Source organism: Dendropsophus ebraccatus, chromosome 5 (assembly GCF_027789765.1).
Source record: "Dendropsophus ebraccatus isolate aDenEbr1 chromosome 5, aDenEbr1.pat, whole genome shotgun sequence".
Taxonomy (NCBI): domain Eukaryota; kingdom Metazoa; phylum Chordata; class Amphibia; order Anura; family Hylidae; genus Dendropsophus; species Dendropsophus ebraccatus.
The window spans coordinates 133,110,799-133,129,727 of NC_091458.1; the positions used below are offsets into that span (position 1 = coordinate 133,110,799).

General features: G+C 42.6%; 1 protein-coding gene across 2 annotated transcripts; it reads left to right on the forward strand.

The window, feature by feature from the left end:
• The first annotated feature begins 917 nt into the window (after window positions 1-917).
• SMAP2 (small ArfGAP2) lies at window positions 918-18,277 on the forward strand. Of its 2 annotated transcripts, none has more exons than XM_069972526.1 (10): window positions 918-1,182; window positions 6,847-6,980; window positions 7,091-7,176; window positions 9,811-9,889; window positions 11,285-11,368; window positions 12,058-12,139; window positions 13,923-14,029; window positions 15,842-16,007; window positions 17,685-18,001; window positions 18,139-18,277. In XM_069972526.1, exons 1-10 carry the CDS (start codon window positions 1,080-1,082, stop codon window positions 18,253-18,255), a joined length of 1,275 nt encoding a protein of 424 aa, XP_069828627.1. In that variant the 5' UTR covers window positions 918-1,079; the 3' UTR covers window positions 18,256-18,277. The 2 variants fall into 2 exon arrangements, with proteins under 2 accessions (XP_069828627.1, XP_069828628.1); XM_069972527.1 differs by having other exon boundaries at window positions 920-1,182; window positions 15,845-16,007.
• The last annotated feature ends 652 nt before the right edge of the window (window positions 18,278-18,929 follow it).

Below are 18,929 nucleotides of genomic sequence, written 5' to 3' on the forward strand. Positions count from 1 at the left end.
TTTGTATTAATACATTGTTATGTTTGGGGGGGGGGGGGGGGTTGCATAAGGGTACGTTCTTACTTACCGGATCCGCAGCAGATTTCATTTAAATAACTGAACACAGCATCAAATCTGCACCATCAAATCTGCTGCGGATCTGCTGCAGATCTGCTGCGGATTCTGTAGGTGTGAACGCACCCTGTAGGTGTGAACGTGCCTTCACACCTACCGAATCCGCAGCAGATCTCACTTCTGTGGATTCGTAGCGAGATCAGCTGCGGATCCAGTATCAATTCACCCCTATGATAGCACATACTCGCAGCGGGATTGACATCCCGCTGTGAATATGTGCTTTAACCCCCTGCTGTCCGCAGCCCCGCCGCATCCCCCATCCAGCAGCCCACATCCCCCAATCCCCAATTGCAAAAACGCATTGTGAACCCCCAGCCTCAGGGACAGAGGTGGCAGCAGAGAGCACTGTGTCAGACTGGAATGAATACACCACTTCCTGCAGGACATACAGCAGCTGATAAGTACTCGACATGTGATTTTTTTAATAGAAATAATTTACAAATCTGAATACATTTTTGACACCATATGATTTAAAAACATGTTTTTTCTCCAGAGCTCCCCTTTAAAGGTGTTTAGCACTATCCTTATGTGATACAGCTCCATCACAACATGGCGCTGCTGTGAGGGGTCTCTACATAATAACACGTGACCACTGGTAAACTATAATTCTTCATAATTGTATACTGAACATGAACCCCACCTAACCTCTACCTATCCATCCGATTATACTACGCTACAGCCAGCGCGGGCGCTACTACATGACGTCACACCAGCCCAGTCCTCAGTGCACCCGGGCATTCCGAGTTGCTAAGCGACAGCAACATCCATTCATAAATTTGTATCTAATGAACGTCAAGAAGCCGTCTCCTGATTGGCTGCCGCTCCCACACTTGGCGGAGGGCTTTTGTAAAGAGTGGGCGCGGCTTAGTGACGTAACACTGTGCAGGCGACACTGTGGGCGGTAACCCGGAAACAGGAACTGAGCACCGCGGCACGGGGAAGCCATCTTACTGTCTCCCGGGAAGATGACCGGGAAGTCTGTCCGGGACGTGGAGCGGTACCAGGCCGTGCTGTCCGAGCTGCTGCTGCGGGAAGAGAACAAGTTCTGCGCTGACTGCCAGGCCAAAGGTGTGTGACGGCTCTGACTTATCGCGAGGTCATGTGTGGGAACAGGGCACTCCCGGGTGTGCCACCGACCACCGGCTGTAGTGTGGGGCAGCTCCCAAGTTACAACCCCCTGTCCCTCTGTGGTTGCCATAGAAACCCATTGTCTGACAGCTGCTGCTGGCTCACTGGGCATCTTGTCCTGAGACTATGAGGCATTAGCTGTCTGTACACTGCCATGCCTTTACGTCCCATGACTAACTGGACCTGTCTGTGAAGACTGATATGTATGGGTCACCTTGTATTTCCATGTAGTGTACATTCCCCCTATTCCTAAATGGAATGATCCATCTATACACCCAGATGTATAAAGGCAGAAGAGTCCATTATTGTTACCATAGGGGGGCAGATTCTTATGTATAGCGTCCCTCTGCCTATACAGAACTTTTCCATACTGTCCGTCATCTTTATCCTATAGCGGTGTGATTTTCTGCGCTGTGTGCGGCATACTGAGCAGAGATGGAGCAGCACATTCTGGCCGTTTCCTATGAATCCCTATCAGGAGGTGGAGACTGGAAGGAATCGATCAGAACGTTCCTTATTGTGATGATTAGAGCCGTAATCTTCTGCTTATGGCTCTTTCTTAGTTACGTTTTCTTGTCGGGAGATGATGAGAAATGTAGTTTTGTTTAAAGGGAAACGACCAATCTAACCTGCTGATATGTCCCTCTTGTGTTCAGGGGGATGAGGATGAAGGTAAGTTTCTTACCTTCATCCTGGGTCACATTTCTGTGTAGTTTGTGGATAAATCTCTAGCTAGTAAGGCAGGTCGGTGCACCAGAGGCGGGACTGCTCCCCCAAATGACCCAATCTGACCTGCCCCCAGCCAGACCGCTCCACTGATATTCATTTTAAGGCCGGGAACTGATCGGTGCTCCCACCCCAGTGCACCAAACCTCCTTAGTAGCCTAGGGATTTAAAGGGGTTATCCAGCGCTATAAAAACATGGCCACTTTCTTCTAGAGACAGCTCCACTCTTGTCTCCAGTTTGGGGGTAGTTTTGCAACTCAGTTTAGTTGTAGTGAATGGAGTTTAATTACAAACCGCACCTGAACTGGAGACAGGAGCGGTTCTGCCTCTGGAAGAAAGTGGCCATGTTTTTGTAGCATTGGATAAGCCCTTTTAAAGGGTTTGTCCAGCGAAAATCTTTTTCTTTCAAATCAACTGGTGCCAGAAAGTTATATAGATTTGTAATTTACTTCTATTAAAAAATCTCCAGTCTTCCCATACTTATCAGCTGCTGTATGTCCTACAGGAAATGTTTTCTTTTCAGTCTGACACATTGCTCTCTGCTGACATCTCTGACCGAGACAGGAACTATCCAGAGCAGGAGAGGTTTTCTATGGAGATTTACAGAAAACCGAGACAGATTTCCTGTCCCGGCCAGAGATTTTAGCAGAGAGCACTGTGTCAGACTTAAAATAAAATGTTTCATGCAGGACATACAGCAGCTGATAGGTATGGGTAGACTTGAGATTTTTAAATACAAGTAAACTACAATCTATATAACTTTCTGGCACCAGTTGATTTGAAAGAAAGATTTTCGCTGGACAACCCCTTTAAGGGTACAAACCCACACACCGTATACACAGCAGATACGCAGCAAAAACGCAGCAGATTTGAAGCAGATTTGGTGGTGCAGATTTGATGCTGTGTCCAGTTATTTAGATCTAATCTGCTGCGTGTTTGTTGCGTGTTTGTTGCGTATTTGCTGCGTATCGCAGCAGTAAATAAGCTGCGTATACGGTGTGTGGGTTTGTACCCTAACTGCAAACTGCAGCAAGGATAAAGGTAAGAAACTTGACTTAATGGCGACATATCATCAGGTTAGAGTCGTCCAGTCGTTTCCATATAAAACCATTTTATGGCCGGTTTCATTATATATATATATATATATATATATATATATATATATATATATATACATAATGAGCATATTATATGCAAATTTATGCTTCCGTATTACTCATGTCTGAAACTTTTTCTGTAGAGTCCTGTAGACTCTAAAGTGCATGAACCCCAAGAGCTGACAGTCTATGCACCAGGCCTTGGCTGCTGGTATTCACTGGAAGTCTATGGAAACTCTTGTTTGTTCTCCATGGATAAAGCTGCTTCTCCATCCTCGCCGTAACCTGTGTTGTTATTGTGTGCTGTTTGCTTAGCATTGGCCTCATTGTTGCCCAGTAGGCGGCATTGCTGCCCAGCTGGTGACTGTACCAGATGTGCGCTCTGCCTGGGTGGCCTATTAGACTGGTGACGCAGCACTTCCGGACCCCAGCGGCTATGAAGGGAAGGCGGTTTCTGCTCTCCATGCTCAAACCGAATTAATTTTGATTAATTTTCATAGAGCTTCAGTTATGTAACTTGCGACGTCACTAAAATATTCATCCTACTGTATATGTTTATCTCTACACACATCTGTACATACAGAATGACATAAAATCCATATTTCCCTACTAGAAGGAAGGTTTTTTTTTTTTTTAGTATTCACAATCTTTTCAGAAGATGGAAAGGAGAACAGAGCGTGGTTTACCAGCACTATCCCACAGGGAGCACATTTGCTGGGAAATGATACATCCGGTGATTCACCGCCTGTGGATAGGAAGAAAAATCCTTCATCATGCAGTGTCCTTCAGAAAACCTTAGTGTTGTGCTTGCTAGAGCTCAGTCATGTCTTCTTTATCGAGGATGTGATCAGCTGCGACTCGGCAGGATCAGGCTATGCGTGTTGACACTATATACAACCTGTGCCTCATTACTGCCGACACTCCTAATCCCAGCTCACAATGGATTAACCATTTCACTGACTATATACCTTAACAGGCTGCAGTTTTTGAGTTAAAGGGGTTATCCAGCGAAAATATTTTTCTTTCAAATCATCTGATATCAAAAAATTATATAGATTTGTAATTTACTTCTATTAAAAAATCTGAAGTCTTCCCATACGTATCAGCTGCTGTATGTCCTGAAGGAAATGTTTTATTTTCAGCCTGACACAGTGCTCTCTGCTGACCTCTCTGGCTAAGACTGTGAACTGTGTCTCGGTTTTCTATGAATCCCCATAGAAAACTTCTCCTGCTCTGGACAGTTTCTGTCTCGGCCAGAGATGTCAGCACTGAGAGCACTGTGTCAGACTGAAAATGAAACATTTCTAGCAGAACATACAGCAGCTGATCAGTATGGGAAGACTTTCGATTTTTTTATTAGAAGTAAATTATAAATCTATGTGACTTTCTGACACCAGTTGATTTGAAAGAACAAGATTTTTGCTATAACCCCTTTAAAGGCTATGTTCTCCAGAAGTAATTTTCTCAGTATTTTTAGCTGGAGTGGAATAAACGCAGGTAGAAAAATTATAATCATTATCAAAGTTAAGTAAATTCTTTCAAATCTACTGGTGTCAAAAAGTGCCAGAGATTTGTGATTTACTTCTATTTAAAAAAAATAAATAAATCTCCAGTCTTCCGGTACTTAGCAGCTGCTGTATGTCCTGCAGGAAGTGGTGTATTCTTTCCAGTGTGGCACAATGCTGTCTGTCTGTGGCAGGAACAGTCTAGAGCAAATCCCCCATAGAAAACCATGGGGGGGACATGGTTTTAAAGTTTACCTGTCAGGACAGGTGCTTCCGGATTAGCAGTGAAAACCACTGCTAATCCGGAAGTTCAGGTCTCCATGGATAGGGATAAACGCATTCATCTGATAATGCGTACAACCCCCATTGGATCTAACAGGGGTCACATGCACTATCTTTGTGTTCCGGATTAGCAGTGAATGAGGAAGTACGGCCAGGTCCCGCTAGGTTTCTTGGTGGCATAAAACAGACAGAAATAGGGTTGTGATGAGAATCTGTCATGCCCCTTAATGAGCCTTGCTGTAAAGCATATCACTAAATGCTGCAAAAACAGCTCAGGTGGCAGCCTCCATAACTACCAAAAAAAAAAAAATAGAAATTAATTAGAAAAAAAAATTATCTTATAGCCCGACAGTAGGTTGCAGTACAGCCTTAGGACCCTTCAATATAGAGAGGGAGATATGCAGCGATCATGATGGTCGTTTGTCTGGCATTGGTATATCAACCATTGTAGCAATCTAATGGTAGACTGCTTTTGCAGCATTGTATGTATATAGTGATAGACCAAATGCTGTATACTTTAGGGGTCAACTGGACCTTTTAGTCCAGATGTATCAATAAGCCCTTTAGACCAGTGACGCTTGTCAAGGCTCCTGGGATTTGTCGGGCCAAAGCTTCAAATTCCCCATGTCCCTCATTTTTTTTTTTTTTTTTAAGTTATTGATGTATTTTTTGCCTTCATAGTTGGTTCTGCTTGAATTTGTGAATCAAGCCTGCAACTTAAAGTGGTTACGCCATATATCAGTGTGTCAACAGAATTGGGCAACACGCTTGCATCATTTCTTCTATTTTTTCCGAAATTCAAGAAGAAGATGAGTGTGCAGTGACTTCCGCTATGTCTTCACATTTTGATCACGTTACAGGTGCAGCCATATTGCCTGGGAGGGCTCACGCGCCTCCGCTCAAAGAATTGACATGTCAGCCACGGAGACCGGAGGCGTGCGAGCCGTCACATAGACAAACAGTGTCACACTGAGGCAGGCGGAGAGTTCCCCCACTTTTGCTCCGTGTGAACTGGCCCTTAGGAAGGACATGAAAATATAAGAGGTGGTCCCTCTTATATTGGTGGGGGCCCCTTAGGTCTAAGATGATGACATATCCTAACAATAAGTTATATGTTGTTTATAACATACGTCCAGTAAATGTATTGGAAAGTCCTGTGACCTTCCTTTCCTTAGCCGGCCTCTCCATATTGGGGAAGCTGATAAAAGTCTAGATGACAGGCAGGCAGGATATGGCTCAGGGATATAGACTCTTTCCTGGACAGGCCCCTATAGACATGTGATATGACTACACATCACTTATGCCGAATGGATTCTTTGCTTTCCGTTCCTTTCCTTCCCTTGTTTCCGTAGTCACTATTAATGCTGTATTCGCAAAATGCCTGATTTCCTGTTTGTGGCACAATGTACATGGGGACAAATAAGGACTAGATCACGTGAAGAGTAGATGCATTAAAGAGTCACTGTCGTTTATTTATTTATTTATTTTTTTTGCAGGAATTAATTGTACAGGCGATGTTAAGAAAATTGGGTTTATTAGCCTAAAAATGCATTTTTATCATAAAAAAAGCAGTTTGAAGCTCCCCCCCATCTTCATTGTTCTCTATCTCCATTGAAGTCAGCACTGACCTCTGAATACCAGCTTTCACACAGGTCCCGCTGTGTAACCCTTTGTTCTTTGCTCTCTGCTGGCGACTAATCTTCGTCCTCCCTCCCCCCCCTTTCTATAGGTTACACAGGGCTCGACTGATGTAAAAGAGTCGAGATTTCCTGATAATCAGCGGGGGGGGGGGGGCTGGGGAAAGTCTTTTTGAATGCAGATAATGGCATAATTGCCTAATAAACCCAATTACAAAGTTTCTTAAAATCACCTGTACTATTGATTTCTGCAAAAAAAAAAAAACACAACAGTGACTCTTTTTAAATGTGAACCAATATTTATTTCCTGAATCCATTCCGATTCCTAAGAGTTTCCTTTAATGTTGCTCTCCCCAGGACCAAGATGGGCCTCCTGGAATATCGGGGTATTTGTGTGCATCCGCTGTGCAGGTGTCCACAGGAACCTTGGAGTCCACATCTCAAGGGTGAAATCTGTCAACCTAGATCAGTGGACTCAAGAACAAATACAGGTACAGAGAAGACAGAATAACACAGAACGGTTTGTCTTGGGCTAAGTAAATGTCATAGCCTTGAATGGACCTTTTATGTGTACGTTACCTAATTTTTCTTTGAATTCCAGTGTATGGAAGACATGGGAAATGGGAAAGCAAAACGACTGTATGAAGCGTTCCTGCCAGAGAGTTTTATCCGACCACAGACTGACCAGTATCCTTTCAGCCTCCATACAGGAAAACACATACATTGTCAATAGTTTTTCTCCCTGTGTTTGATCTGATTTTATAAACCTTTGCATAGATTCTCCTGTTTGCTATTGTGTAAGGCCTAGTTTACATAAATCCGGGATCCGGCGGCATTTCCCTCCGTTGCAGTAGAGAAGCACCTAAGGGAAACGCATCTCTGAACTGATCCCATTGTTTTCAATGGGACAGTTCGGATGATCCGTTCTACAACTGATGCCGCTGTACGGCAGAACGCAGCACGCAGCGTTCTGACGTACGCCAGGTCAGCTATCCGGCACCGTATCCACTTAAGTCTATGGGGCGCTGGAGGCATGTCGTGTGCAGACACATGCATTATGCATCCTCCGGCACTCCATAGAGAAGTCCCTGCCCCGACATTAAACTCTTGTGACCCCTGGCCCCCCCCAGCTCCTCTATACAGTGCAGCACCATTTAGGACAGGGGTAGGAGCCTTGCATCGCGAGCTGTTGCACAACTACAACTCTCATCATGTCTGGGATATCCAGGCATGATGGGAGTTGTAGTTTTGCAACAGCTGGAGAGCCAAGGTTCCCTACCCCTGCTCTAGAGGATTCCCATGTATTGTCCACAATATTTTATCTTCTGTTCTGGTGCTGCCCCCTATATACTGTATTTGAAAAAACTGATGACAACTAAAGGAATAAACTGATTGCAACTGATGGTTTTTCATTAAAAAGTGATATAAAACCTGATGACAACTGATGACCTTTTTGCCATCAGTTGTGATATCAGCTGCAGTCAGTTTTTTACAAAGAACGGAAACGGATGCCTCTTATATATGTAAACTAGGCCTTAGTAGTTAGCTTGGCTTCAAATTATAGAGGCTTTCAAATGTAGATCTCTCTAGGCACATGCATACTACGGCTGACATTTATATGGCAAATAAAGAGAAGTGAACCGCGAGCATGTACGGGATCGTCCAGCCGGGTCACGGAACGGCCGGTCTCAGAAAAGATTATCTCGGACGGTACCAGATGATCTTTGGGGCCGCAGAGTTCTGATGCAGGCGCATCAGTGCACGCCCCCATCAGAACTCCCCACTGCACACAATGGAGCGTGTGGCCGGAGCCGCTCACTCCATAGTGTGCACGGACAGGGTTTTCTGCAGCCGCTATTCACTAAATAGCGGCCACACAAAACTGACATGTCAGTTTTCTACGGCGCTGCTAGGGATCCCGGCCGGAGCGTATACTATGTGTATACGCTCCAACAGGAATTCCATAGAAGGCAAGGCAACATATATTTTCGTTAAATGTACGGCCATTGTTGCTGATTACAGCAACGGCTGTACTTTTAGGAAAATATATGTTGTGTGAACATGGCCTATGGCTGTATCCATGCTTTCCAGGCAGCCTTAGGGCCGCATCCAACTACTTCAACCACTGGTAATCAAACACCCCACACTCGGTTTGGACGATCCTGTGCATGCTCACGGTTCGCTTATCCCTAATGTCAAAAACTCTGTCCTTTTGGAAAATGTTCTGTTGACTGCAAATATATAATATTTTTTTTTTTTTGTATAGTCACCTACCCTTGTCATTCCATAGGCATTTTCACAAAGAAATCATTTACTGTAGATAGACAAAAGGAGTCTTTCTGTTTCATGCTGGCTGGAATAGCAGACTATATTGACAGATTCCTTTTAAAATAAGGATAAAATGTGTTAAGATGGGCCATAGTACATAGTTCTTTCAGAGTGTGTTCACAGGTGCATATTTATACAATTTTTTGTTTTTTAATTTTTTTATGCTGTAATTTTGCACATTTTCTACTACTGATCTGCAGCATATCTGTACATCAGGGCCAAGGGTTCTTTTAGACACGAAGATTTATTGGCCGCAAACGAGCGCCAATCAGGGAGATCATTTGCAGTGCTTTACACGACAAATCGAGGCACCTTGGCTGCATGAACAATGCTTATATAATTTGTGCAGTCCAGGAAACTGAAAGCAGAGGTATGTATATATCAGGCAGTCTATACTTACCATCCACTGGTGCTGGTGTTCCGTCGTCTGGCTTCTCCAGTCTTCTGGCTTTATCTTTAGGTCGCCGCCTTCTCCAGCGGCCTTCATTCTGTAGGAGAAGGAGGCGGCCTGAAGTTACAGCAGTGGCTGGAGGCTCAAAGAACCAAGTGCCGGAACACAAGCAGTATGGATGGTAAGTATAGACTGCTTGTGATCTGGAAACTGACAGCACAGATACATACATATCTGTGCTATAAATTTCCCTTTATCAGCTGCACATATCTTGTTTACACAGGCAAATGCGCAGCCAATAGAGATACATTTTAAAGCAGGTTCTAAACAGATGATCAGATGTTCGCCCCCGGTCTTTACCGGTGATTGCTGTCACTTTTACATAGGCCTCAAGAGCATTTCTAGCAACGATCCTGGGCAATAATCGGCCCATGTAAAAGGCCCTCAAGTGTGGGGGATCCATTTAATAAAAGAACCATGCTGAATCTGTAAATTGTACATAGGGTTGGGGAATCATTGCCATTCAGCTAATCCATACATTTGTTCATTTGAAATTCTTATGTGCTGAAAGGTTCCATTTTTCCTTAACGTAACTTCTCTAGAGCGGTGGAAACATTTATCAGAGACAAATATGAAAAGAAAAAGTATATGGATCGCAGTGTAGACATCAATGCGTTTAGAGTGAGTATGTCCAGCAGGTATTTACGAGTATTATAACAAGGTGTTGCTTCACTGCATTTCTAGCCAGTACAGAAACACTGCTCAATGTGGGGCAGGAAACCGGTGCCAATTAGCAAATTCATTGCTTTTTTTTCCAGAACAATCACAAGGCTTGGTTAATTGTGTAACTGGGCCGCACCAACAATTGCTGGATTGCACATAATCATTTAAATGCATTGTTATCAGCCGGCCATCAATCCCCTGTATAGTGGGGAGATATGCGTCCGATAACGGTCATTTTTATAAGGGCAGAAAAGATAATAAATAGAGATGAGTGAACCTCGAGCATGCTTGAGTCCATCCGAACCCGAACTTTCGGCATTTGATTAGCGGTGGCTGCTGAACTTGGATAAAGCCCTAAGGCTATGTGAAAAACATGGATATAGTCATTGGCTGTATCCATGTTTTCCAGACAACCTTAGAGCTTTATCCAAGTTCAGCAGCCCCACCTAATCAAATGCCGAACGTTCGGGTTCGGATGAACTCGAACCCAAACCCGGTTCGCTCATATCTAATAATAAACAATCACTTCTATAGATGTTTCTCCTGGCTAGTGACCTGTGCTTTTTTTGTTTGTTTGTTTTGAAGGATGACAGGGACATTAACAAATTCTATGTAAAAGGGTTGTCTACCATTTGAAAACCTAGAGGATCTTCCAGCAGCAGATCCCTTGCTGCTTTCATTCTGATAGTTCCCGATTCCTAATCAGCCTTTTATAATCCACATCTTGACCAGTGTTCCCTCTTAGGCTTGGCATCTGCTAAATGGAATGGTTAGGGAGCTAAACGTGGTCCATAAATGGTGGACATCAGGTGTGGAGAGACGCAGTTAAAGGGGTTATCCAGTGCTACAAAAACATCTCACTTTTGCACCAATCTCTCCAGATTGGGTGGGGTTCGAAACTCTGTTCCATTGAAGGAAATGGAGCTTAATTGCAAACCGCACCTAACCTGGAGACAAGCCTAGATAACCCCTTTAAAAGTCAAAACAAGGGCAATATGGTATTACATGGCTGCCTTTCAAATGACTGGCTATCCCAGTAATTTATGAATGTGCCAGGTGTGTGGCACCTATAGGTAGGGTCCTAGGCATTGTTTTGTATGTTCTAATGGGGCCGATGGATACGGTTGTCCTTCTCAGGCTTCCCTGTTTATTTTCACATTGGCTGTCTATACTGCCAGGTCAGCTTTTCCTAGCTGAAAGAACATGACATTTTTGCAGTGCACAAGTCTTGATGTTTGAATAAATGTGGTTACTTTTCTTTAGTAGATTCTATTAGCAGTATAATGGTTGTAGATTTTTCGTCCCCTCTAGTGTTTTGCCGTTTTAAATGTACATTTCCATCTTTTCTTACAGAAAGAGAGAGAAACAAAGTGGAAGAAATCGGAGTCCGCACCTGATATAAAATCTGAGCCAGTCATATTTGAGAAGGTTAAGTTGGTAAGTTGTCATTGTTTTGTAGTAATAATAGTCACCTAAGCTAATAGTAAAAAGGTGATCCACTGCTTTTTTTTTTTGTTTTTTAATATCAAAATTATGCTTTCACCAGAAAACCAGTGTGAAAAAATTGCTAATTTTTGCGCAAAACAAATTTACAACAATTTTACACCAAAACATAGACAAAAATAATTGATTCCCTCCCAAATCCCTATATTGCAGTTTATATTTTTTTTTATTTTTTTACAGTGTACAATTTTACAGCGTAGCACTCACAAATAGTTGCATAATCTTCACATAGAAATGGATAAATAGGCGGATTAAAAATATATCAACGTGGGCCTAAATTGGCAGCAAAAACAAACTTTGCGGCCAACTTCTGGCTGTCGCAGTAATTACAAGAGAGAACGTCACCACTCCGGCTAGTGATGGGTGGCATTGATCACACAATAGGTTGTCACTATGGGTCAGAATTAGCATTAGTATTGGTATCATTGTAAGAAGTGAGACCATATGGATCAGGTTATGGAGAAAGCTTGAAGACTGACTTGAGTAGCTTTTTTGAAATTCCCATCTAGGTTTTATGTATTGTGTACATGCAGGCTACCATTATAAAAGATTATTATATGACAGCTCTCAGTAAAGGGAAATGACTTTCAACCTGGTTAAAAAAAATTACTTTTTATTTCCAGCCTCTTCGGAGGGATGACACTCATCTTGTGAAAAGTTCTCCACAAAGGACAGCAGAGCCAGTCATGGACCTCCTTGGGCTTGGTGAGATGGCTTTTTATTACAGGGATTTATTTGCTTTGTTATTCCATAGGCAATCACTCTTTGTGGGCCCTTTCAGGGTATATGAATGTTATAGGGAAGCATTTCCCACTTGGCATGGAGTGTCGTGCTGAAAAAGGAGCAATGAAAACTTAATGGGGTTATTCCACTAAATAGAAATAAAAATATATATTTTTTAATTTCTTTGGAGTAATACACACCTCTGTTCTTACACCGTGTACAAACAGCCACTGTTCTGTTATTTTCAACACTTTGTCCTATTTCTGTGCCCCCCTTAAACGCTAGCCTTTTCACTTTCTGTTGGTGGCCCCCAGACCAGAAAGTAGCTGGATTTCCCAGTAGTGCATTAAAGATTTGCTCAGATCACTTGTATTCCTCCACTGAGCTGTTTACTAAGTAAATTTCCCTGAATTTTATTCTGTTGTCCGCACCAGTTTATAATTAAAGTATACCTGTCGGTGTGTCTACTGATCCAAACCAATGGCTATCAACATGCCATGACAGAGAAGTGTACGACCCCCATTCTCAATCAGTAGGGGTTTGCGCGCATTTCTGTGAGGGTGTGTTCCTAGCCATGGACACCTGGACTTCCTTGTGCAAAGTGAAAGCTGATATTTCCCTATAACACATGTGGTGCCAAGGATGAAGGTAGTTATCTTATCTTGATCCTTAGCACCGTTTTTGGGATATTTGTAGGTTATTTAATATGCTACTAATGTGTTTTGATGTACTGGGGGCAGGGCATAGTAACATACTCCTCCATGTCGGCCATCTTATCACCAGAATCACCACAGAGCAGGATGACACAGCCTGAAAGAGGGGCATGTGGTGATAGCAGCTCCTGTGTACCCCACAGAGCTGTCAGTAAGTGCAGTGAGTACACTTACTTATACTACACACTGAACAGTTTTACTTTAAATTGACCTACAGGATAAAAATATTTAGAAATCAACTTGTTTCAAAATTATATTTAATTTACTTCTATTTATATAATTTACTTCTATTTTAATATCTCAAGTCTTCCCATACTTATCAGCTGCTGTATGTCCTAAAGGAAATTTGTGTTTTCTTTCAAGTCTGACACAGCGCTCTCTGCTGTCATCTGTCAATGTCAGGAAATTCCAAAGCAGTAGTAGATCCCCATAGCAAACCTCTCCTGCTCTGGACAGTTCCTGACATGGACAGAGATGTCAGCAGAGAGCACTGTCAGACTGGAGAGAAAACACCACTTCCTGCAGGACATACAGCAGCTGATAAGTACTGAAAGGTTTAAATTTCTTTTTAAACATAAGTCATTTTACAAATCTGTATAACTTTCTGTTGATTTAAAATCATTACTTTTCCTCTCTGGAGTACCCCTTTAACGGCAACTTCACCCAGAAGTAACAGCTAGTTTTTTTGTCATTAAGGGACCTTTAAATTAGGGTGGGAAGGCGGTTATCTGGCATATATACTCATAGTTTTGGTGCTGTAGTGACCACCATGGTAATTGTAAGGTCTCAAATCCTCAAATTTTCTTTTCATTATATATTTATAGAATGTGTTTTTGTTTGTTTTTTTATGTGTGTCTGCAGCAACCTGTACTCTACCTATTATTGTAGTGGGTGTGTACAATCTGAATTATCAGGATAATAACTAGTTGTATGGTGTTTGGCTCTTCTCCCTAGTATTATGTGTATATCAATTAATGTGAGATTTAGTTATCACTTGTGTAATTTAGCACAACCAGGCTCCTATACTTGACTTTTCTCACTTGCTTTTTTAGATGCCCCAGTAGCTACTGCTGTTCCCAATGGAAAGTCTAATTCCAGCTTGGAAAAGGAACTAGACCTTTTTGGCTCTACTTGCTTGTCCAGCTCAAAGACCAACCAGGTAAAGTAGGTCATATTGTGTATCGTCTGATGTAGACGGTTAATTCATTGACTCCAGCTAAAGGGTCGGGATCCAATGTACATAGTTACATAGTTGATACGGTTGAAAAAAGACACATGTCCATCAAGTTCAACCAAGGAGGGGATGGATACAGGGAAGGGGGGGGGGGTGATAGGTTCTATACATATGCATTTATATTATTTTGGTCTAAGAACTTGTCTAGGCCGGTTTTGAAGCCCTCTACTGTTTTTGCTGTGACCAGATCCTGTGGTAGACTGTTCCACAGATTCACAGTTCTCATAGTAAAGAAGACTTGTCGCCTCCGGAGATTGAACCTTTTTTTCTCCAGGCGGAGGCAGTGCCCTCTTGTCCTTTGAGGGGGTTTTACCTGGAACATCTTTTCCCCATATCTCTTGTAGGGGCAATTTATATATTTAAATAAGTTAATCATATCTCCCCTTAAACGTCTCTTTTCCAGACTAAACAAATGTAATTCTTTTAATCTCTCCTCATAACTAAGATGCTCCATTCCCCTTATTAGTTTAGTTGCCCGTCTTTGTACCCTCTCCAGCTCTAGAACATCCTTTTTATGAATCGGGTTCCAAAACTGGACGGCATACTCCAGATGAGGCCGCACCAAGGCTTTATAGAGCGGTAATATTATATCCCTGTCCCGTGAGTCCATGCCTGTTTTAATGCATGACAATATCCTGCTGGCCTTAGAAGCAGCTGACTGACATTGTGTGCTGTTCTGTAGTCTATTATCTACAAGTACACCCAGATCCTTCTCTATCAGTGACTCTCCCAGAGTAACTCCCCCCAGGACATATGATGCATGTGGGTTATTAGTACCCAGGTGCATAACTTTACATTTATCCACATTGAACCTCATTTGCCAAGTGGACGCCCAAACACTCAGTGTGTCTAAGTCATCCTGTAACATCTGCAATGTCCATATTTAAAAGCTTTAAAGCGTAACTATCATTTCAGGGTCATTTTTCTGAAAACAATAAGTACCTATAGTACAAGCGATTTTAAGAAACTCTGTAGTAGGTTTTATTTACCAAGAGTTTCCTTCTGTAGTCAAAAAGCTGTTTTTCTAGCTCCCCCCTCACTTCAGATAAAGCAGTATTTCTGTGTCCATTATGTGGCTATGGAGAGGGGAGGGGCTGAGAGGAGTGAGTGAGCACGGAGCAGTCCTGCACAGCACAACACCCTGCAATCTTCTCTCAGCAAGTTCCTAGATAAGCACTGATCTTTCTGACCCCTGAATCCAGCCAGTCTACAAACAGTTGACCTTCATGTCTTTCCTTCCTGCTAAGTCATCTCCTGTGGCCCCTCCCCCCTCCATAGGATATAATGGACACAGCAGAACCCGTCTTCACTGGCTTCTCTAATGAACACGGATTTGCTTGATAATTAACAGATAAGAAGGAAGGGGAGGCTTGGAGATCGCTTTTTGAGTACTGAAAGACGCTTTTTTTGCCTAATAAAACCTATTATAAAGTTTATTAAAAACACTTATACTACTAATTTCTGCAAATAATTTCTGCAAATAAAAAGAGTTACACTTTTAATTTTTTCCTGCTATTTGCTGTACATGTCACATCATTGAGAAAAGAGCAGGCTGAGTTGCTCAATGGGCTCCCCTAGATTCAGTTGCAGGACACAGTAACAATGGCCACAATGGTGTCCTGTCTGGGCCGGTTATTGAGTGGGGATCGGAATCCATCCATGTCATAACTATGGGGAATTGGTTAATATTAAAATATAGCACAATATCTGAGCCCTGGTGTCTGTTTTTCGTTCCAGCAGACTGTAAGCTCCATGCCAGTGACTGGTTCGGGGTCGGTCCCAGAAAATCTTAACTTGTTTCCAGAATCTGGTGGGAAAACAGAAGAGAACACAAAGAAGCAACTTTCTAAGGATTCCATCCTGTCTCTGTATGGGCCTCAGACTCCGCAGATTCCAGCTCAAGGTCTGAATGTGATAAGTAAAACAATCCTTGTAATGTACTTGTGGTCTACAGGGATCTGACTGTTGGGTCTACCATTAATATTGTTGTTGTAAGATAGCAGGGCACCGCCATTCTCTGGACTAGTTTGGGGGGGCCCATCACTTAGTTATGTGTGACATTATGAAATTGAGCTGCCATAAATATCTAAAGAAATAACCCCCTATAATAAAAGTTATTTTGTACGTATACTTTGAACCTGAGCATATACAAGTCAGCCATAATATTAAAACCATCTGCCTCATATTGTAAAAGTCCCAACTCATACAGTATTTTTCCCATACATTACTGTTATACCTGTGAAAAAGCTGTGCCGACATACACACTGGCATCCTCCCAGTAGGCCTATTGAGACTGTTTAGTATAATGTGTTTTCCATTTGCTGAACGCATACAACAGGAATAGGGCTGTCCTGGCATGGTGAGAATTGTAGTTTTGCAAGACTTAAGGGTCGACTGTTCCCCGTCCCTGGTATACAGCATGTTTTGTGCTTTCACTCCTGCGCAAAGACAGTGTATATATCAGTGACCCGTAGACATCAGGAGATATGGCTGGGGAGAGAGCATGGCAGCCATGCCATCTTCTCCCTGGCTGTGCCTCCTGATTGGCTAATTCTGCCAATACAAATCTGTGTGGCTACTTTGTCCTTATTAGCTAGCGGCTGGTGAGTGGATGACATGGCGGCCATGCTCTTTTCCCGGCTATATGGTCTGAGTGCAGTGGTTCTGAGAAGTGAGACTCAATAACTTTTGACATGCCTGATGGTGTATGCTTGGCCACAGCTGTCGAAGCGTTGCTTATTACCGGCACCTGGCTATGTAAATAAAGCCTTGGGGTGATGTTGGACCCTGCCTTTACTTGATGTTATTGTATCCGCCTCTGGAATTAATGATCTACTGGCGTGCATCCATACCTTACTCTATGACTTTGAGCCATGGGTGGTGCTGGACCTTTGCTTCTGGTATACCTGACGACATGTCAAAAGTTATTTATAATGTCATGTGCTCTTTAAATATTTTTGCAATTACATTCATTAAGCAAATTTGCCTCCTTCTCCTAATTTTTCCCCTCCTATCGTTGACTGCTCATTGTCTAGGTTACCGACCACTATTCTGCTCTAAAAGCACTGGTCTGACTGATTATTTATTTATTCATTTATTTATTTATATATAGCTATAATAAAGATGTACACTATAGCTATATATACCAACCAGACCACTGCTTTTAGAGCAGACCTAGACTACAAGCTGTCTGCAATGGGAGGGAAAGAGCAGCATATGAGGAGGAGGAGACAAGTTTGCTAAATGAATGTATTTACAAAAATAGTTAACATGATACATTATACTCCTACAAGTATAACTATAGTTAAGAAAACCCCAGGATGTCTGCTGCACATCTAATACATGGAGAGATGTGCAATAGACAGCAGATTTTTTTCAACAGGTGTAAAGTGACTGGCCCTATCAAATGAGGTGATAATGTGCCGCACTTGGCAGTATTTGCTCCTCGTAATAGGGCTTTAACTGTAGATTATGTTGACAAGAGAAATCCAGCAGTAAAGATTAAAAATTCCCTCCTTTTATTTCCTCTGAACTAACCTAAATCTTTTTCTATCTTTTTTTTTTTTAATCCGTTCTGCAGGCGCTCTTTTCATGGCACCAGCACAGATGCCATACCAAAGTGCTTACCCTGGCTTTCCAGCAGTTCCTTCCCCTAGTGGTGTTATGGGTGGTATGATGGCATCCCCATTGGGAATCATGACTCAACCAGCCCATCCAGGGGTAGTTGCGCCTTTGGCTGTTCCAGCCGGATATGTGGGTGGAATGCAGGCAGCAGTCATGGGTGTCCCTAATGGAATGATGACACAACATGCAGGCTATGTAACGGGTATGGGTGCTGTGGCCCAGCCGATGTACGGCATGCAACCAGGACAACAACTGCAGTGGAATGTTGCTCAGGTAAATATATAATATTATTATATAACGTTCTTTATGGACCACCTGTATAATATCTGGTGCCGTTTAATCAATGGTGTTTTGTTCTTGTGTCCATACACATTCATTACTAATTGTTTTTGTTTTTTTTCTTTTATAAGGTGTCCCAACAGATGGCAGGGATGACCTTTTTTGGTGTAGGAGGCATGGCAGGATATGGACAGCCTACAGCTAACCAGGGACCCAACCAGACCCTCAGCTCCCCAATGTGGAAATAAAAAATCCGCTAACTCCTTCTTCCCCTTTGAACTCTTGCTCCCCTCACTTCTCCAGCCAAGCTGGTCCTTCTCTGGTGGTAAATAAGCATCCTCATTCACGCAAGTCTTTCTAAAGTTCACTCTACCTATATTCTTGTCAGTCTTTCCCATACTTTTACAGGGACACGCTGGTCCTTTCAAACTACCATTACCAGTATATTTTAGTGTAGAATGATGATGATCATTTCAGAGAATTGTCAACAGGCACCACTCGTACATGAGCTATACACTTCGTAACGTCAAGATCCACATGAAGGATATGGTATATTCAGACGTCGAGAAACAAGTCAGGCTCAAGTTATATGTGCTGCTACCAGCTGAATACAAATGGGCACATGGCTCAAAAGACCTGTTACAGTTCTACACCAGCAAGCACCTTCAGGTCTGCAGCTAGTCTGTATGTATCTCATCCCACCCCTACCCCCATATAGCAACTGGAATAGGATGGCATTCATATTGTCTTTTTATCTTAATGAAGTGAAATCTAGGAATGTTCTGATACAGCTGCACTGTGTGGAGACGTGTGAATATATGTGATATTATAATATTTGGGGAGGCTTATTCCTTTCCCCATATATAGCCTTTTTATGTATTCTATGAGAGGATTTCTTTGAAAGTAGAGTAAAGAAAGGTCA

Bases quoted from the DNA above. Each gene is read 5' to 3' on its own strand.
- SMAP2 (XM_069972526.1), top strand. From the start codon at position 1,080: ATGACCGGGAAGTCTGTCCGGGACGTGGAGCGGTACCAGGCCGTGCTG. The intron at 9,890-11,284 runs GTGAGTATGTCC...CTTTTCTTACAG, and splicing joins TAGACATCAATGCGTTTAGA to AAAGAGAGAGAAACAAAGTG. The intron at 16,008-17,684 runs GTCTGAATGTGA...TCCGTTCTGCAG, and splicing joins TCCGCAGATTCCAGCTCAAG to GCGCTCTTTTCATGGCACCA.